The sequence below is a fragment of the Urocampus carinirostris genome, chromosome 14 (genome assembly GCF_059441175.1).
Source record: "Urocampus carinirostris isolate Australia breed hairy pipefish chromosome 14, RoL_Ucar_1.0, whole genome shotgun sequence".
Lineage (NCBI taxonomy): Eukaryota > Metazoa > Chordata > Actinopteri > Syngnathiformes > Syngnathidae > Urocampus > Urocampus carinirostris.
In genome coordinates, this window is record NC_142362.1 from 305,466 (window position 1) to 326,546 (window position 21,081).

A 21,081-nucleotide genomic window follows, 5' to 3' on the forward strand; every position below is an offset into this window, starting at 1 on the left:
ACCACAATATACAAATATTTTATAAATACTACCCAAAATAATATGGAAATACTTGAAAGATATTACAGAAATACTACAAAAATACTACTGCATTTAATACTGTAACTCAAAAATACTATTACAGAAATATTAGGACAGAAATACTACAAGAATACAACTACTGCAATACTACAAAAAGTTGACTAAGGAAATACTAGAAAAATATTACAGAAATACCAGTAAAAACTACAAAAGTCTACACTCCAGAAATAAAACTACAGTCATAGTACAAAAATAGTCGAGAAACAACAAAAACTACAGCAATACTCCAAAACAAATGATAAAATGTCGTTTTAAACAATTCCATTGATCAAGAAAATGAACAATGTATATTTATGAATGATAACAATTGGTCCCCGTTTTGAATTCCCACGTGGCCCCGCCCCCTGGACCCGCCCCCAACACTAACAAGTTGATTTAATGAGACGATATTTGCTTCCGTTTGTGACGTCACAAGCGACCACTTCAAGGAGTGAGGGAAAAACATCACCGCCTTTTAAAAAGCGGGGCTCGGAGCGACGAGTGCAAGAGAGGGGCTGAGTTTTTGGGGGGCTACGCGGACGACGCTTCCAACATGACTAAGGTAATGCAAAAAGAACAACTTTTGACGAGTTTTTTTCCCTTTAAAACAATCAATTTGTACTGCGACGCGGTGGCCACTTAAGATGCCACTCGAGTAGTAACAGCTCATTGAATACGCACGTCGAGGTTTGAGTTGTCGCTAGATTCGATACACGAGCAATAAAACGGGTGACATGTTTTCATTCAAAATCGAAAGACGCCTGCTTGAACTTTCAAGTTCCAATTCCCACGAGTACGTGAACTCGTCACGTTGCACATTGCGACCAGGTGTTTATTCGCTTTCAAGATAAAAAAAGTTTTGTTTCGATTAAAACGATCGCGTTATGAAGTTGAAGTCGCACGCAGATAAACGTGTTCGGAAACACGCAGATATTCCCAAATGGTGTTGGATCGCTTGACACGCGTTCCGAGAAAATTCCCACGACATCCTTTTGGGGTGAACGCCACAGTTGGCGGTGGTGCGTTTACGTGTCATCGTTGAGTACGGTCACCCAGATGACGCAACACGCGGGTCTGTTGAGGGCATTCGACCCTGAAGGAGAAGTTCTTCTTTAAAGGGACAATGTGTATTATTTAGTGCCCCGTAGTAGTTAAAAGTCATTACAAAAAACAGTATTTATTTGGATAAAAAGCTAAATATGTGAAGTGCTATATTAAATTGCATTTTTTTGGGGGGCTGGATCATTTTTATCTATTCCACGTCCAATATTGTATTTATATTTTCTCGGTCTGAACTCTGAATTTTGCAAAAATTCCATTTGTTTTTGTGAAGCGCACTCCGAATCGCATCAAAGTTGCAAATAATTAACAGCAACTTGAATGAATCTATACCCAACTACCTACCTAGGTCATATCCCTGGAGAGTGTTGACCGACAGCAAGACAAACACATACAATAACAAAGAAAATAAAAGGGAAAATACAGCAAAAACACACACAAAAATGTTTGGACCATGGCCAACACAATTGCCCAAACACTCAAACAAGTTGGGCACCTCGGCACCCGATGCTTTCGTCCCTCCAGATGAAACATGAATGAATGAATGAAAACTTTATTCCGAACATCAAAATAAAAAAGGAACAAAACCAATAACTTAACACCAAAATAATGTTACATAATATGTTGGAAAAGGGCTAGTCAGAAGCAAATGCTTCTATTCCCTACCGCTTCATCTTCCCTATTCAATACACCAATGATAATAACAACGATAGTAATAATATTAATAACAGTTATGGTATAACAATAACAACAAAGTTAACTATAGTTCTAGACGCAGTATTTCCAATCTACCCCATTTTCTTTATCTCTGTATTCCGCCAGTCATGTTTTTCTGTATTTAAATTTGAACAAGTGAATAGATGGACATTATTTGATCTGGTCTTGTCAATTGTTCCAAAGTGTGACTCCGCACACAGACACACACATACTTTTCCTAGTGGTTCTCACCTTTGGGATTTTGAATTCACGGCAGCCCCTTAGGTTATAATTTCCCTCTTTCCGAATGAATCGTTTATGGATGTTTTCTGGCACTATGTTTTTGTTGATCTTAAATAGCGGTTGTGCAGTGAAAATTTTGACAAAATCATCCAATTTTAATCATTGGGACTGCAGGAATACGTGTCGTTTTTTAAGTGGGTTGCGAAAGGAAATACCTGAATAAGACATCAGCTTCCGATACGAGAAGAACTTTCTGCGCTTGCGATGGGAAAACTCGAGCGCTATACGATGAAACTTTGTTTTATTGGACTCGAGGGTCTGAAAGGGGTATGCTTTTTTTCCGCTGTCTTTTTTTGTGTACCGCAAATCCATTTTGTTGTCGTTGTCGTCGCTATTTGTTTTGGATTTTAGAAACTTTGCGGGACAAACTACCCGACGAGCATCTGCTTCATTGTGGTCAACGAGTTCTGTGAACGCTTCTCCTACTATGGCATGAAAGGTAACGCCAGAAATTTGATGTACTGCTCCGTAGTGTCCAATTGGCTACTTTTTTGCCATCTGTTGGACTATGCAAATGTTCATTTTCCTTATATATTTATTATCTTCTGCTGCGCTACAGTGTTCCATAATCTCCATTGTTCTAGTTGAGAGAACTCCGCAGTCTCCGCTTTACTGCATTCGTTTCTATCCGTTGGACTTTCCTGCATTATACTAAATCCCTCCATTCTTTTCTGTTTATTATCTTCTATAGCTTCGTTATTGTGTTCCGCAATCTTCATATTTCTGCTTTTTTCGACTCCATCGTCTCCACTTTGCTGCATTGTTGCCTCGTGTGCTCCATAAATGTTTGTTTTCCTTTGGCATTTATCCATTTATCTTGATCTTCAGCCAAAGGATTGCAGTCCGCAGTCTCTACTTTTCTGCTTTATCGGACTCCTCAGTTTCCTCTTTGATGCAACTTTGCACTTTCTATGACTTTCCTGCATCATTTTTAAAAATGTCTCTTTATTTTTCTCAAAGGATGCAGTGTTGTGTTCTGCGGTCTCTACTTTTTTGCTTTATCTGACTCCACAGTCTCATTTTCCTTTCCTATTTCTCAATCTATCATCTTCCACGGCTGCAGTATTGCATCTCGCAGACTCGGCAGTTCCGCTTTTTCCGACTCCTTAGTCTCAACTTTGCTGTACCGTTGCCCTCCGTATGACTTTCCTGACTCATACTTTTGATTCCATATTTCCCTGTGTATTATTCTCTAAAGTGTTGCGTCCTGTACTCTCCACTTTCCTGCTTTACCTGACTCCACAGTCTCCACTTTGCTGCACCGTTGCCCTCCGTGTGACTTTCCCGCATGATGAAGATTTACGTTCTCCTTCTGCGTTCTTATCTTCCGCGGTTGCACTCTTGTGTTCTTTTGGGGTTGTGCGTGGTGATCAGGGAGCTGGCCCAAAACCGGTCTTTTGGGCGCGGCTAGCGCCACGAGCTTGCCAAAACTGAACTTGCGGTTGTGTGGCTTAGCCGTGTTGACGTTATACTTCCTGACCTACCTGGGCTGGGACAAGGACCGCTCCACGGCCGTGTACCACGCCTTTAGCGGCCTCTGCTACTTCACGCCCGTCCTGGGAGCCGTCATCGCCGATTCCTGGCTGGGAAAATTCAGGTGGGTGCGAAACTTCCCGTCTAAGCCCCCTTCCGTTTTTTCTCCCCCGTAACGACTCCGCCCCTTTCAGGACCATCGTCTACCTGTCGGCGGTCTACGTTCTGGGTCACGTGATCAAGTCCCTGGGCGCCGTCCCGGCGGTGGGCGGCAACTCGGCGCACGTGTACGGACGCCCGTCGACCGTCGGGACGGAGGCCGCGGTTTGACGGAGGGCTCCCGTTTCTGTGTTTGCCTTTTAGCGCTCTGTCGGTGTCGGGTTTGATCCTGATCGCTTTCGGGACGGGCGGCATCAAACCCTGCGTGGCCGCTTTCGGGGGGGACCAGTTCCCCGACAAGCATGTGAGTGCGACCGCCCCTTAGCTTCGGTGCCCTTCGCGCTAATAGCCCTCTAGTGGCCACCTGTAGTATCGGTTCCTTCTTTTGTTGATTACCGGAGACCAAAATGATCAAAATCCAGTGTGTTTAGGGACCCTGCCGTAAAAAAAACCATGATAAAATTGGCCCTCCAACTCAAACAAATTGAATTCAAAACATTTGAAAATAGCTGCGTGAGAACGAGTAAAGTGTGAAGTACATTGTAAAGCGCCTTGGAGGTCCTCAGGGACTGGTAAGCCCTATATCAAAGCAAAAATGTATAAACTATTGCCATAGTCATTCGAAATGGGAAAAAAACCCACTATTATATTATTGTTCTAAAAATATCATAATAATGATGATCATTTGAATCATTTCCCATAAACGTGAAATAAAAAAAACATACAACTAAAATGTAATTTTTCTTTAACATTCTAAAATGTTATCTTTTACAGTGAAATGAAAAAAATGACATTGTCATTTCAATTTTTATTTTGAAATTGAATATGACCTCAAACTTAAACGTCACTACAAAATATTTGAAAATGTGATTATAAAATGAATGCCTAATAAGAAAAAACGAATTATATATAAAATAGAAAAATACATGAAATTAAAATAACGTTTAGGGATAAAATAATTTACAATAAGTGAAAATAAAACAATAACGATCCATTTCAAATTTAAAGGGAATATTTTATTTTGAAAACCAGACTTTAAACTCACACCTCACATTTATATTGAATAAAACATATTTAAAATGTCATTAGAAAAAAAGCGAGATAAAGCATTCTGAAAGAAATCAAGTTTAAAAAATAAAAACTGGAAACAAAATATAAACCTTATTCCAAAATGAACTTATGTGGAAATAAATAAAGGTTTACAAAAATGACAACAGGAATTCTAAATATCAAACATCACCATATTTAAAAATGAAATTATAGAATAGATATATCGATAAAATGAATATTCAAAAATGGAAATGATTTCATCTCATCTCATCTCATCAGCCGTACCGCTTATCCTCATTAGGGTCGCGGGGGGGCTGGAGCCCATCCCAGCCATCTCCGGGCAGTGGGCAGGGGACACCCTGAACTGGTTGCCAGCCAATCGCAGGGCACACAGGGACAGACAACTCATTCGCTCATTCACACCTAGGGACAATTTGGACCGGCCAATTCACCTGAAATGCATGTTTTTGGAACGTGGGAGGAAACCGGAGTGCCCGGAGGAAACCCACGCAAGCACGGGGAGAACATACAAACTCCGCACAGGAAGTCTGGAGCTGGATTTGAACCCACGACAGGTTCCCATGACATGAACTGTGCCGCACAAGCGTTAACCACTGCGCCGCCGTGCTGCCCTGGAAATGATTTATAGACTTGAAATCAAATTCTATTCAATAAAAAAGGCATTTTATGTATTCACCCAGCAAACCTGGAAGGGGACGTGGGCTCCCTTCTCAAAGCCCCTCGTGTGTCATATTTCAGCACTAGATGGCGCTGTGTTGTCTAATGCTAACGAGAACCAATGCTAAAAGCCGGCATAGCCGGACAAACATGGCCACCGCCATCATGTCAAGAAATACACGTTTCAAAATATTTGAGTTGATGTATTTTTGCCTAGCGTTTCAATCCATGTTTTGTTTTTCCATTGAATATGACACACTGTCCCTTTAAGGTTTCTCCCTTTTCCTCATGTGAGCTTTTTGGGTTTTCCTTTGTCCTCATTGTGGTCCGTGCGGCTCTTTGAGACTCTATGTCGAGTGAACAAACGAAGTCAAGTCATTCCTGGTGCTTTTTTCCTCCAAAGGCCAAAGAACGCATGAAGTTCTTCTCCATTTTCTACATGTCCATCAACGCCGGCAGCCTCTTGTCCACCATCATCACGCCCCTCCTCAGAGGTGAGCCGCTACAAATGCCGACTTGTTTCCTTTCCCGAGCGCTCGCGGTGCTTGAACTCCTGGAGAATGCCGGAAATGTCATGTTGTGTTTCCGAAGTGAGACGAGGGCTTCCATTTTGGGTGAAATGCTTGTTGCCGTGGTTCATGATAAAACGCGCATTCAACAAAGACAAATAAAGGAAATCTGTTTAAAAATGACGCTGACTCGCCTCAGTTCAGGCATAATATTAGGGTCTGTCGCGCTCTCGTCCACCAGAGGGCGCCGCTTTGTTTTGGCAGTAGCTCAGGAGCGAGAGTGCTCGTCTTGCAACCGAGAGGTGGCGAGTTCGATTGCCGTTTCCAGTCCGATCTTTGTTTCTGAGGTTTGTGTTTTGTTTTCTGGTTTGGATCATTTAGTTGTTGATGAACCATTTGTTTGTTACTGTGATTATTGTTTTGTGATTAAATACCATTGTTTCGGGGCACTTTACCTGGCTTCTGCTTTTGGGTCCGAAACATGACACGTCAACAAGTGCTGTCCAAAATGTTCTTATGAATGGTCAAGCTAATGAGGGACAGGTGTAGGATGATTCGACACACCTGTCCCAATTATAAACCCAACAGGCGCCCTCTGGTGGACGGAGGCACCCCAGACCTAAACACAGGGTTGGGAACCTTTTTTGACTTCAAGAGCCGTTAAAGCAAAAATATTTTGACCATATATTTCTAGACAAAAGTGCCAAAGCTGTTCTCCAGATAAAATAGGATTCTTAAGCGTATTTGATGTCACAGTGTGTCATTTAATGATTGGATCAAATCTATGAAATCCTAATTATGCCAGAGCCTTTGTCCCCTGTATCAATATAAAATATACCACTTCAAATTGGTTCGACTGCCGCAGTTACTTAAGTGTGTTGAAGCTTATTTTTGTCCTAAATAATGGTTTCAAAAAAGAGGTGCAAGCAAAGTCCTTTTGTAAAAATGTCACAAAATACTGCAAACAAGGATACTTACACATTTAGCTCCAGCGGATATGGTGCTGGGTGAGGAAGAGTGCGTGCGCCCTGCGTATACCCATTCCCTCCGATCACCCAATCAAATTGTTCAAGGTGTTTTGCTAGGGCTTTTGGGTTTTTCCTGTGGGTTTTCATCATTAAGTGTCTCAACAATGACCATACATTGTTTAATGAGCTTCTGTTTTAAGATTTATTTGGCGATTTGCAGCCAGAACGGGGTCTGTTGGTGTGACGCCTTGACTGTAAACTGCAGTTCAAACCGTGTCCTATGTGTACTGGACTGAACCCTCGAAGTAGTCGGTATAGTCTTGCTTTTGCACGTGTCACAAAAGGCTCTGCAAGTAACAATACAACACGTATATAACCCCTGCCCTCGTACATAAGTTCAAGTTTAGGAGAAAGGAACTTTCTTTCAGTAGGAAAAAGAAGAACAACATTGGACACAAGAAAGAACAAACACGGACGGCAGCAAACCCTCATGAAATAGGGCACGCGGACCCCCTCTCCTTTTCTCGACCTTATTCAGTGAACGATAGTTGCCGATCTTTTTCCTCCACGTGGCACTCGTTCACCTCAAACCAGAGGGTGATGCATGCCTCCATTTTGGATTCCTTTCTTTTGGTCCTGGACATTTTGGGCTTTTGAAAGTCAGGAAAAAGGTGTACTGACCCTGAACGCCGATATATGTATATTATTGTCTTCTAACCCCCCCTGAACTTTGTGTTTTATGTTTTTTCTGGAAATCTTCAGGAGACGTGCAATGTTTTGGCGGCGACTGCTACGCTTTGGCGTTCGGCGTGCCCGCCGTTCTCATGGCCGTCGCTTTGGGTGAGAACTCTCTCTTCAATTTTGGATCTTTGAATCCATACACCCCAATCATAACATGCATGAATACAAATGAATGTGAGTATATAAAAAATAAATTAGTAACAGTAATGCTCAAACCTTCCTGTGTGGAGTTTGCATGTTCTCCCCGTGCTTGCGTGGGTTCTCTCCAGGCACTCCGGTTTCCTCCCACATTCCAAAAAAACGCATGTCATGTTAATTGGCGTCTCCAAATTGTCCTTAAGTGTGAATGAGCGAGCGAGTTGTCTGTCCCTGTGTCCCCTGCCCACTGCCCAAATATAGCAGGGATGGGCTCCAGCACCCCGTGACCCTACTGAGGATAATGGAGGGATGGATGAATTCATTCCGCGCCACGTTGTACAATGTCAACGTTTGCTCAGCCACAATCCTAAACGTTGAATTTCTTGGACCCGATATGAAACGTGTGCTGCATACCTGAGTTATTTTGATGAGGGCCACGGTCCAATCTTTTAGCTTTATTGCGGTTTATTCCCTTGTTTTTCTGGGATCCTGTAAAACAATTTACGAGCACTCGCTTTGTAGGTTCGATTCTGGCAGTCGTTGCCCTCTTCCTGATTTCGGTCTTTATTGATCACTCGCAGACGATTCAGATCATCGAACTCGTTTTATGATCGAACGGAGAACATCCGAGGAAGTACAAAATGAGAAATGCTGATTCCATTTATGAAGGCACAAAAACCCATCCAAAGCGATCTGGCTCTATGTGAAAGAGTCATTGCCCCCATTGGACCAGTTTTCTCAACGATAACAGAAATCAAACGATAACCGTCATTGCTCATGAGTTTTTTACAACCCCGAGGAGGAAATTTGTCCCACTCTTCTTTGCAAAATTCTTTTAAATCTGCCCTATTGGAGGGTTTTTTTCTAGCACAAACAGTTCGTTCGTTTGTCAATTGGATTGAAATCTGGATTTGGACTTGGCCACTCCGGAACCTTCATTTTGTTTTTGTTTTTAGCCAATCAGAGGTTGACTTGTTGCTGTGTTTTGGATCGTTGTCCTGATCCAAGGGCGCTTTGAGTTTGATGTTCGGGATCTTCCGGTAAACACCAACATTCCAAATTCCGTCAACCGCAGCGTGTTGTCCTGGTCCCGGGGCAGCGAAGAGGTCCAGTTAACCACACATAGAATGTTTTGAGGATAATCAAGATGCTATTACACTGTGTTCATTTGGGACAGTACTGGTTTTGGACTCTCCCACGGATGTTGTTTTTGCCTGAACTGGGCTGCTTTGCTGCCTCGGGACTGGGACAACTTGCTGTGGTTGACAGAATACTGAGTTCTGGTGTTTAATAGAAGATGCTGGAGGAGGAACGTCCCGCTATCCGTTATTGTCCTTAGAGTCGGGCGCCCTCGGATCATGTAGCAGGACAACGATCTGAAAGACACCGGCAAGTCCATCTCTGAATGGCCCCAAAAAATGAAGCTTCTGGAGTGGCCAGGTCAAAGTCCGCTTTTAAACCCAATTGCGACGCTGTGGTGTGACCTGAAACGGGAAGTTCACGCTAGAAAAGCCGCCAATATGGGAAATTTGACACCATTTTGCAAAGAAGAGTGGGCTCAAATTCCTCCACAGCCTTGCGAAAGGTTCATTAGCGATTGTCGGAAAGGATCGATTTCTCTTATCGTTCGCTATTAGATTCAAGGGGGCAATGAGTTTTTTTTTACAAAGGGCTACTTAGCATTAGCCTTCATCAATGGAACAGACATTTGAATTTTGTACTTCCTCGGCTCGTCTCGAAGTCATATCCAAATTGTTTTGCGAGTGATCAAAATGCCCAAAACGGGAAGGGAGCAAAGACTGTTTCGCGGCACTACGTTATCTTTTTTTTTTCTTGTAAAACGAGAACCGCATCTCGTCTCTTTTAGCCCGAAGCTAACGTATTTTTTCTGTATTTCCCCGGATTCGGGTCCGCAGCCGTCTTTGTCTCGGGCAGCAGGCTTTACCGTCGCCGTCCTCCTCAAGGGAACGTCCTGGTGGAAGTCTGCAACTGCATCGGCGTGAGTCCTCGCCCGCCGCTCGCTTTTCGCGTCGCCGCCCAAAACGTACCCGCTTGGCTCTTTCCAGTTCGCCCTCAAGAACCGGTGGAGGAGGTCCAAGTACGAGTCCGGCAGGAGACACTGGCTGGACTGGGCCGAGGAGAAGTACCCCGTATGTCCTTCGTCCCGCTGATGCTGAACAAACGAAGGCCTTTTCGTTGATTCTTTTTTTCATTTGTATAATTCTTTAGTTATCTTCAATTATTTGGAGTTTGTATTCTTTATTTTTAGGATTTTGTAAATGTTTACATTCATTTAAGAGATTGTGTGGCACAGTTCTGAGGTCATGAGATTGAACCTTCCTGTGTGGAGTTTGCATGTTCTCCCCGTGCTTGCGTGGGTTTCCTCCCACATTCCCAAAACATGCATGTCAGGTTCATTGGCCGGTCCAAATTGTCTCTAGGTGGCAATGAGCCAGTGAGTTGTCTGTCCCTGTGTGCCCTGCTGGGATGGGCTCCAGCACCCCCGCGACCCTACTGAGGATAAGCATTGCAGATAATGGATGGATGGATGGGTCTTCACCTTTTTTGTATATATTTTCCTTTTTTTTTAAATGTACTTTCGATATTTAAACTTATTTTATATGTATTCTTAATTCACTTAGTAGTTTTCATTTTTGTAATTTTCCATCCTTTTTTTGTTTTCCACGTTTCCCATTAAATTCAATTTTGTATTTTTTTTCCATTTAAAAACAAGGGTCTTAAAAATTCCTTATAAATAACACAGGGATAGCTTTGAAAAGGAAAGGAAAAAGACGATGAGCGCCCATTTGTTTGAAGAATTTTGGACATTCGCGGCCGTTGCTTGTGCCTACAGAAGCTCCTGATCGGCGAGATCCAAATGGTCCTGCGGGTGTTGCTCCTTTACATCCCCCTGCCCATGTTCTGGGCTCTCTTCGATCAGCAGGTACGGGACCCCCGACGAGGCTAACAATGCTAACCGTGCTAACGCTGCTAACCGCGCTCCACGTTTGACTTCAGGGTTCCCGCTGGACCTTGCAAGCCACTCGGATGAACATGTCCTTTGTGAGTTGGCCCATCATTCTCCCCTCTCACTTTTTAACCAGCGCTCGTCCCCGGGAAATTCCTCATATTCCTTTCCGGTGACGGTGTTTTCTCTGCGTTTCGTTCCAGGGAGCTTTCTCCATCAAACCCGACCAGATGCAGGTACGTGCCCGATGGCGCCTCCGGTGGACAGAAGTGGTATTGCGGCGAGAATTCCTAAAACGTTGTCGGTTAAAGCGATCGTGCGTCGTAATTCACCGCCATTGGTCGGTGTAGCGTCATCCTTAAGAAGAAAAAGAGATAGGCCCGGAGCAGTTGAAAAGACCCAATCGCGGGAGTTGATCAAAGCTGTTGTATGTGGCTCACTTTGGGAGCTAGCGGGAGAAGCTACTACAAAGGGCTGTTAAAAATTGTGAATGACAGAACTCAGCTACATTTTAGCAGCATCGGTGGACTGCAGCCAGGTTGCTAGAGAAGGAAATAGTGGAGAAATGAGTCAAAGATGCCTGAATCATGAGACCCTGCTCCGGAAGAATTCAAAGAAGGAAGCGAGCATTATTTACAAGGGGCAACTAACAATAATAGTGGCTAGCGATTTGCCGTAGAATGCAATAAAGTGGAAAACATGAGTGGCTAAAAGAGGAAACACTAAAAAAAGCAGCACATTGCTGTCTCACGTTGGTTTCCGTGACCAGTTGTGGAAGGCGAGTGACGGCAAAAAACAAGACACGACTGCTAACGATAACAATGCCGGTTAGCCTGCGATCGAGCGGCTAACATGAATAGCTAGGGGAGCCGGTAGAAAAATGGCGCCATAGGCCTGAATCACAAAATTTGGTGACATTCGGTTGCATAACGAGCCGTGGAAAGGCGAGTGACACGAAACGATCAAGTGTGAGCAGCGAATAATAACAGATGGCTGTGAGCCATTGCCTGCAGTTAAGTAGCTAAAATGAGTGACTAGAGAAGGAAACAGAGAAGAAAAGGGTCAAAGATGCCTAAACCAATAGACCTGGCAGCGTTTGCTTGCTTGTGAAAGGCGAGTGTAACTGAAAGATAAACCTGGAGCAGTCGACAACAACACTAGCGGATAGCGGCAAGCCACACTCTGAAGCCACGTGAAGAAAACAGTGGGAAAAAAAAGACAGATTCTCAAATCACAAGACTCGGGGACATTTGTCATTTGACATGATCGGCAGTGGAAGGCAAGTGACGAAGCATGAGCAGCTCACAATGACGAAGGGATTAAGGTCACCTGCAGCCAAGTCACAAACATGAGTAGCTAGAGAAGGAATCGGTGGGAAAAAAACCCACAGGTGCCTGTATTACGGAACTCTGAGCTGTTCACTTGAATGACCGTCTGCGAAAATCGAGTGATATGAAAGATGAAGCGTTAGGGGCTAACGATGACGACAGCCGAGTTGCTAACATAAGTGGCTTAAGAGAGCTAAAGAGTTTTTAGCTCATTATTGAAAAAGGCACTTGCGGTAACTTGCTGCTTCGAGCTAAAAAAGGCAGACTTTTGACAAATTTGGGGAGATTTTTTGGGGGGGAGTCTACTCGCGCTAAACCCAATTTTTCACAAATCCGTCAAGTCCTGTTTGTTTGTTTGTTTGTCCCTTAATCAAAAGGAATCTCAAAGAGCTGCACAGAATACTATTACATCACATTACAAGCAGGGTTGCGTAGGGTTACTTTAATTGGATTACTTTCAAATACTCCAATACCAAATATGCTAATAGAAGACAAAAGAAGCTAAATAGGAATAAAATGACTCCATTTTGTGCAGGCTTGGGGAGTAACGGAACACATGGAACGGCAAAAAGCTGTTTGGATTGATTTTCATTTTGTTTCTGTGGCATTTGATGTTCCTTTTGCCGGAGATCAAAGAAATCAAAGCCAGGAGAGAAAGCTTACCACGTGTTGTGAGTCATCATTGTATTCCTATTGAGTTTCTTTTGTCTTTTATGAGCATATTTGCTATTGGAGTCATCCAAAAGTAAGTGAAAGTAATCCAGTGAAAGTAACCCTACCCAACCCTGATTACAAGCTAGATTACACCGTGCTTCCTAATACTCGCTGTCCCTTTAAACATTCGCACAAATTCATCATTTCCCGGGTTGGGCTCATCCCCACGACGTGAATAGGAGAGTGGATGGCTGGGCTGCCATTGGGAGTCGACTCGGGATCTTTCAGGGTAAGGGGTTGGGAAACGCCAATTGTGTCTTTGCGGGCAGACCCTCAACGCGCTGCTGATCCTGGTCCTGGTCCCCGTCTTCGACGTCTTCATCTACCCCGCCGTTTCGTCCTGCGGGATCGCCGTCACGTGAGTTCCCCCCTTCGCCGCGGGCGCCCTAAAGTCCTGACCCCCGCCACGTCTTCCCGCAGGCCTCTGAGAAAAATGGCGGTGGGGATGGTGCTGGCGGCCTCGGCGTTCGGCGCCGCCGCCCTGGTGGAGGTCCGAGTGGCGGTAGGTCGGCCCCGCCCACCCCGCCGACCCCGCCCCTTTTCACCCCGCCCACCTCTTCTTCTTTACCCTCCAAGGAAACTGCGGTGGAGCCGGCGCCGGCGACCCAGTGTCTCCTGCAGGTTTACAACTTGGCGCCCGCCGACGTTCGGGTTCGATTCCCCGAGGGCCGGCCTTCTCCCCTGCTGGTCCCGCCCCTGGAGGTAGCCGGAAACGGAAAAGGAAACGGATCGAATAATATTGTAAAATCCATTACCGATAATCAAAAAAAAAAAATACCAATTCATTAATAGTAAGACCGAAAATGAACGATATATGAAAAAAAAGTCAACAAAATGAAAATAGAAAAAAAATCGATCAATACATTGTGCAAACAAATAAGTCACTTCAAAATGAATACATTTATTTAGAAAAAGAATATTTTAGAAAAAAGGTGTTTGTAAAAATTCTGGAAAGCATAAAAAAAATAATAATCTCCAACAATTCTGAAAAAAATGATCATTGAATAAAGAATGAATTATAATGAATTGAAAAAAATTGGGAAAAAAACAGTCAATAATAAAAAGATGTAAATACACGGAAATCATTCTGAAGAATTGAATGAATACAAAGCAAAAAGAATAATACAAATTCTCATTATTTCACAAACATTTTGAAAGAAATTGAAATTCAGGAAAAAAGATTGAAAGCGGCGCAAAAATGTGAAACAATTCTGGAAAAAAATTCCAAATTGAATAGAAAACAAATCATGAGTTAAAACAAAAATAAATAGTTGGAAAGAATGAAAATACATTCAAAAAATAAATCAATGAAAATAAAAATAAAATGAATTTTCATCAAAGCCAAAACGCAATATACAGATACATGTCAAAAAAACGATATCAATCAATAAAAAAGCTATCAGTTATCAAATTATACAAAAACATTGATAAATTCTAGAAAAATCGATTATTTAAAAAGGCTAAGAATGAATTACAATTTTTTTGTGCAAAATGACGTATAATGCTCTAAAAAAAATCACATCATTTCATTGGCCGTGTTATCAGGATCCGAGGGAGTACCAGACGCTGCCACTGGGGGCGCCTGCCTCCAATATGAGCATAGACATCCACTTTGAAGGGGCTGTGTCTCGCTGCGATGTGACTTTTGGCCAGCAGGAGGCGTACAGCCTCATTCTTCACCAGGGCCTTTCCGGAATACGCTGTACACTGGTAAGTGAACGCACCGCGCCCAAAAAAAAAAAACATAGTAATTGTTCTTAACTTTGTGATTCAGGCCAAAGACAACATCCAGAAAAACTCGGAAGGGGCTCCTCTTCTTCGGTAACGAAAAAACTCCTGGATTACCCCCGTAGCATCCCGTGCCGAGCTTGCGCTACTCCCTACAGCAGGGATGTCAAACTCATTTTAATCCGGGGGCCACGCGAGAGAACAACATTCTCTCGGGGGCCGGACTAGTAGATTGGAGAGAGCGAAAAAAGAGAGAGAGAGAATAGTAGAAAGGGTGGGACAAAGAAGGAGAGAGAGAGAGAGAGAGAGAGAGAGAGAGAGAGATACATACAAGTACAGCATTTGTTCAAGGCACCTGGCTTTGGCAACATCAAGTTGACATATTTCAACCTGCAGCTCATTTTTCTCTTGCACTTCTCCGAGCCTGATCCGGCCCGCGAGCCGCCTATTTGACACCCTACTCTACAGGTTCATCAACACCCTGCCGGAGGCGGCTACTGTCACCGTTGGCGACGAGACGTTCGAGGTCGACGGAAATGACAGCGTTTCGGAGGACAAACCCGTCCAGCGTGGAGAGTGAGCGACCTGTGACGTCACGGGTTCATAAGCGGAGAGTGAAAATGTTCCCTTTTGTCTTTTTTTTCACCAGGTACAAACAAGTCAGCTGCCGTTTCAAATCCAAAACCTGCCAGGACCTGGATCTCGGACTCTTGGACTTTGGAGCGTCCTACACCGTGGTCCTCCTTGAGGTCGGTCAGGAAGACACGCCCCCTGCCCAAACAGTTATTACCGTAAATTTCGTACTACGGTGCGCATGGGCAAATTGAAGCGGAAACTCAACTTTGTATTTATATAAGCCGCACCGGATTTTAAGCCGCAGGGGTGAACACCTGTCCAAATAAAAGGTATTCACGTCCATTTCTTACATTTGAAAAAAATCTGCGGGGTAATGTCTAGTACAGTCAAGTAACAAATTGTGCTGCAATTTCGACACTCCTTTGTGGACTGTAAATGAACACGGGTCTGGGCAAACTACAGCCGGCATACAGGCTTTTTCATCCGACCTGACAAACTACTACAGAAATATTGCAAAGATACTCCAAAATCACTACAAAACTAAATATCAAATTGAGTGCTTGAATACAGGGACTTCATATGCTATTTTGCTTTCATTCGAAAAAGAAAGAAATACTAAAGGAATATGACAAAATACTACTACAGTAATACTATAGTAGTTCAGACAGATTTAATCCTCTTTATTTTTGTGAAATTATTGCCGGACGGTCTCCATTCATTGTATTGTACTTTTGTAGTTTTCACCATCCAGAGACTGAATTAAAACTGACACATCCCCTGCAGTCACTGTCCTTCTTTGGTGGTTTAGCGCGGTGTCATATCCTTTACACTACATGCGTTCATGCAAATGGGATTTATTTGGAATGCTGTGCTCGTGAATTACCATCGACAGCGGACACAAAGTGTAGATAAATAGATGGATATATGGCTAGATACCATAGATAGTTTATTCATCCCCGTAGGGAAATTCACACTTCCAGCAGTATCCTTTTGTTGTTTATCAACAGATGAACAGGATGGCCTCGGGGTGCTGTGTTGTAGTTTAGCAACAGCGGAGTGGATGACGTCACACGCGAGGCCAAAAGTTGGACGTCCCTGCAGCAGATGGAAATCTTTGTGCCCAGGGTTACACCGCCTCCTCTTCACGTAGATAGCGAGTCCGCCTCCTCTCCGCTTCCCGCAGGCTTTTGTTTCTCTGTCTGTCTTAACAGCGCTGAAGCCTGGTAGCTCCACGTTAGCGTCCGGGAAGCTAGACCTCAGCCACATTTCCATAAAACACAGCAAACAGCACTCCCTGTACGCTTTGATGTTTTTCACCAGCACAGCCAGTTTGTTTCTCTAATTTGGTAGAGAGTTCACGTTTACCATGATTACGGACGCTACTGAAGACTTATAACGCCGCTAGCCGCTTAGCTAGCTCCATGATAGGGCCCCCTCATCACGTCGCCACGGGAATTCTTCAGGGCAAGGAGTTGATTCTTCAAATAAACGCATTTTTGTGTGTTAAAACCCATGACAATGGGATAAAAAAGTACAAAGTGTCGTTGTCAAACGGGACGAAAACCACCGAAGCTAGAAGCAGACACTTAAAACAATGAATCACAAAAAGAGCGAAATAACACGGAGCTGCTGGAAAGGCTGCCGCTCGCGGCGTCGCCGCTTTGATGTTTAAAGAAAGGAGCGGCTCCTCGTCGGAAATTGACGGTAGTTTGTTTTTACTCTGACAGGATTTTGGCACGACGAGGGCCCACAAAATGGAGGACGTCCGGGCTAACGACGTCCACATCGCCTGGCAGATCCCTCAGTATCTCCTCATCACGGCGGGCGAAGTCATGTTCTCCATCACCGGACTGGAGTTCTCCTACTCGCAGGTTCGGCTTCCGGTTTTGGTCCCTGTCCTCGGATAAGGCGCTGAAAGGACCCTGTTCCCGCAGGCTCCAGCCAGCATGAAGTCGGTACTGCAGGCCGGGTGGTTGCTAACCGTGGCTTTCGGAAACGTCATCGTCCTCGTCGTCGCCGAGGGGGCGGGGCTCGAGCAGGTAACGCATTTTCAAAATAAAATACTTTTTTTTTCACACACGTTTTACCGCCCCAAATCTTGAGTTTACTATTGATGTGAAAGTAGAAAAAGAAAAAATATACACTATTTATTACAGTAACTCCGTACCATTGGCGATAATGGACGTCATAAAACTTGACTGATTTGTTGCCATTGTCCAAGATCCTTTTTAACCCTGGTAGCCATCAATGAGTTAAAAAAAAACTAGATTTTACAGTGTCCCATTCAATAAACATTCATTTACCAGACACGTCCTATTAAATTCGAATGACATTGCTGTCAAGGTTCAAATTTGAGATCGTATTAGGATGAAGAAAAGAACACACTCTTGAGTCGGAGATTCAGGTTTTTGATAGCCTTTTCCATCAGAGGCGCGTGCTCCCAAGATCAGATCAAGACGGAATCACACTTTGCCTATGGCTAGAGGCTCAGTTATTGGAAAGCTGTGGGGTCTAAAAGGTAGACCACTGACGTGAGGGAGAGCTATAAATTGGCTAACGGTAGAAAAAATACATCAGGCAAAAGTTTTTTAACCAGCTGCAGCGGCTCTCGGCTAACGCACTCAAACTGGGTCACCCCCCTGTCTGCCTTTGTGTTTTATTGAAATCACAAGACATGGAAAAGCACTGATATGTTAAGACACCCCCCTGGAAAAGTACCAACACCTTTAAACAAAGACGGGAAGACTAAGAGACGAGCAAAAGGAACATCAACTGATTAGAAATAAACACCTTGAGCAAACACGTTTAAGCCTACTTTACAAAAGCACAGGCATAGAAGAACACATGGCTTAAGTGAAGTCACACAAATACAAGAAAATAATCTGATTGGTTTAGACAGAAAACACGTTTAAATGAAGTAAATGATGCTGGTCGTTAGATGGCGTGTGAGCATAATAAATGAGCAGTAAGGAAAAGAAAAGAATGTGGGGAGGAGAACTCTTAAGCAGGCTTCCCGGCACTTCCCAGCACCAAAGCGAAGGCCATCTTGATGAATAGTTAGCAGGCCCAAGAGGATACAAGGAATATAAACAACACCTGGATATAATATTTGGCTTCTTTAAGCCACTTGTGAGGATAAAATCACACTAAAAGAGTATAATTTCCCTTACAATTGCTAATCAGCATTTTATTTTGTGCTGTGGCATATTTATCACTCGCAAAGCAATTTGAATAGCACACAGAGACAACCCGAGAACATATCAAATGTTGATTAAGGCACAGGTGAAAAAGTCATGGCCCCCTTTTGTTCAATGACAAAGTAACCGTGACTAAGTACAGTTTTGGGAAATCTGAGTTGAGTTCCACAGGACACAGCCAAAATGGATGGCCACCACCAGGGTTGAATTGATAAATCACGACAATTGAATCTGTTAGACGGAGTCAAGTCGGCTACCAAATCTCAAGAAGACAATTGACACGATCCAAGGAGTTTCTAGAAGTAATTGAAATCTATCGGTCTGGAAAAGATATTTCCAAAGCTCTAGGGTTTCAGCGAACCACTGCCTGAGCCATTCTCCACAAACGGAGAGAACTGGTGGCAAACCTACCCAGGAGCGGTCGACCATCTAAGATGACTGCGAGAGCGCGACGACGCCTCGTCCAGGAGCTTACATAAGAACCTCGAACAACATCCGAGAACTTGAAGGCCTCCGTTAAGGTCATGACTCCACTATAAATAAGACACTGGCCAAAAATGGCATCCGGAAGTCCCAAGATAAAAACCACTGCTGTCCCAAAAGAACACAAAGATTCGTCTCACATTTTCTAAAAAGCATCTTGATTATTCTCAACACTTTTGAAAAAAACATTCTATGGACGGATGAGTCAAAAATGAAACTTTTTTGAAAGTGTTTAGCTCAGGACATCGGGCGTCATAATGGCACTGTAAGGCATGGTGGTGGCAGTGTGATGGCGTGCGGCCGGACCAGGACGATTTCCTGTGGCTGACGGAGACATGAACTCCGGTGTTTACCAGAAGGTCCCGAGGCCGTCGGCTCCTTTCCCCTTCAACTCGAGCGCTCCTGGATCGTGCAGCAGGACGATTCCAGACGCAGTAGCAAGTCCACCTCTGAACGGCTCAATGAAGAAAGCAAAAAAATGATGGTGTGGGAGTGGCCAAGTCGAGATCTGGATATAAATCCAATGGAGATGCCGCGGTATGACCTTAAACAGGCAAAACCTCTAGTATTGCAAAGAGTGGGCCAAAACATTGTGGATGACTCACGAGCAATCGTGGTCATTGTTTGATTTCCTTTATGGCCGCCAAAGGGGGCAATGACATATCTCACATGGAGCCAGATCGCTTTTGATTCGGACAATTTTGCCAAGAAGAGTGGGCCAAAACATTGCGAACGGCTTGCGAGCAATTACGGTTGTCGTTTGATTCCTGTTACGGCCGCCAAAGGGGGCAAGGACTTTTTTCACACCGGCCAGATCGCGTCTGATTTTGACAATTTTGCAAAGAAGAGTGGGCCCAAACATTGCGAACGACTCACGAGAAATTACAGTCATCGTTTGATTCCCGTTATGGCCGCCAAAGGGGGACCAAAGGGGGCAATGACTTTTTTTCACACGGGGCCAGATGGCGTCTGATTTTGATGGCACGGCCGTTTCTTTTTTTTGTCTCGGCAGTGGAAAGAGTTCGTCCTGTTTGCCGTTTTGCTGCTGGGCGTTTGCCTGATTTTCTCCGCCATGGCTCACATGTACACGTACGTCGGCGCCGAGCGGGTGGGCGGAAACCGCCTTCAAAATGGCCGCCATCACCATGACGACGAGACGGAGGAGGAGGACGGCGACGACGCGCTGGACAAACGGGAACCAGACCCGCGACCTAGCACCAAATTGTAACCCATTTGAACACCGGATTGCTCCTGAAGCTCTTTGTTAGCATTGTCCATCCATCCGAGGCACAATGTTTTAACATTTTTCACTTTTTTCGATGATCGTCCTTCACATTTTACAACTTTTTGGGAAACTTAAAGCACCAGTCTGTAATATAGAGCGACCCTTAGTGGTTTTATAATACACGATTCTTTTAAATCAAACACTATTGATACAAATAATATGCAGAAACATGATTTGAGGTTCAGAAATGTGTCACGATACAACATAACTAGAAAAAGTCAACGTGTTTGGGCGCCGTCTTACAACTTCTTGTTCTTTTGGTGCTTTTAGCACTTAACGGCCACTTAGCCTACACGGCCGAGCCCTACGTGTCACGCTGGCCGAGTCCCGTCGTTTAGGCGTCTTACACCCCTTTTTTCCACTGTTTCCTTCTTTAGCCGCTCATGTTAGCCACTCGGCTGTAGGCCACGGCACATAACGAGCCGTTCCTGTTATTGTCAGTTGCTCCTGCTTTGTCATTCGGTGTCACTTGCCTCCTGCAAATTTAGTGAGCCGGGTTTCAGATGATTTTTTTTCTCCCTTGCTTCCTTTTCTAGCCACTCATGTTAGCCACTAGGCTGAAGACGATCGCTTCCGCTGCGGAGTCGAGCAAGCGGAGCTGCCGTTTTAGGACTTAACTCACGCTTACGTTTTACAAGAGCCCTACATATAATGGTCGCCAAATTTTAGGCTCCTTCCACCTTTTTTCACGGTTTCCATTGCTAGCCACTTATGTTAACCACTAGGCTGCAGGCTACGCCTCACAACTAGCTGCTATTGTTATTGCTCGCTGCTCCCGCTTTTTTCAGTGCCACTCGCCTTCAGCAGCTGGTCTTGCGAACAAATGTCGCCGAGTTTATTAATTTAAGCGTCTTTCGCTTGTTTTCCGCTGTCTCCTTCTCTAGCCACTCAGGTTAGCCACTAGGCTGCAAGCTATGGCTCGCCACTATTTTTATTGTTAGCTCCTCCATGGAAATGAATGTTCTTGT

General features: G+C 44.2%; 1 protein-coding gene across 2 annotated transcripts; it reads left to right on the forward strand.

The window, feature by feature from the left end:
• Positions 1–499: 499 nt before the first annotated feature.
• slc15a2 (solute carrier family 15 member 2) lies at positions 500–20,520 on the forward strand. 2 transcript variants are annotated; one of them, XM_088352208.1, is made up of 22 exons: positions 500–622; positions 2,470–2,557; positions 3,574–3,715; positions 3,786–3,878; positions 3,955–4,054; positions 5,882–5,972; positions 7,718–7,795; positions 9,751–9,833; positions 9,901–9,984; positions 10,689–10,778; positions 10,853–10,897; positions 11,006–11,038; positions 13,114–13,202; positions 13,265–13,346; positions 13,421–13,546; positions 14,390–14,554; positions 14,619–14,665; positions 15,041–15,148; positions 15,222–15,354; positions 16,876–17,019; positions 17,083–17,187; positions 19,841–20,520. In XM_088352208.1, exons 1-22 carry the CDS (start codon positions 614–616, stop codon positions 20,054–20,056), a joined length of 2,151 nt encoding a protein of 716 aa, XP_088208334.1. In that variant the 5' UTR covers positions 500–613; the 3' UTR covers positions 20,057–20,520. The 2 variants fall into 2 exon arrangements, with proteins under 2 accessions (XP_088208334.1, XP_088208335.1); XM_088352209.1 differs by having other exon boundaries at positions 15,222–15,321; positions 19,841–20,519.
• The last annotated feature ends 561 nt before the right edge of the window (positions 20,521–21,081 follow it).

Coding starts and splice junctions, on each gene's coding strand:
- slc15a2 (XM_088352208.1), top strand. Junction 10,779..10,852: donor GGGCTCTCTTCGATCAGCAG/GTACGGGACCCC, acceptor GTTTGACTTCAG/GGTTCCCGCTGGACCTTGCA. Junction 13,347..13,420: donor TGGTGGAGGTCCGAGTGGCG/GTAGGTCGGCCC, acceptor TTACCCTCCAAG/GAAACTGCGGTGGAGCCGGC.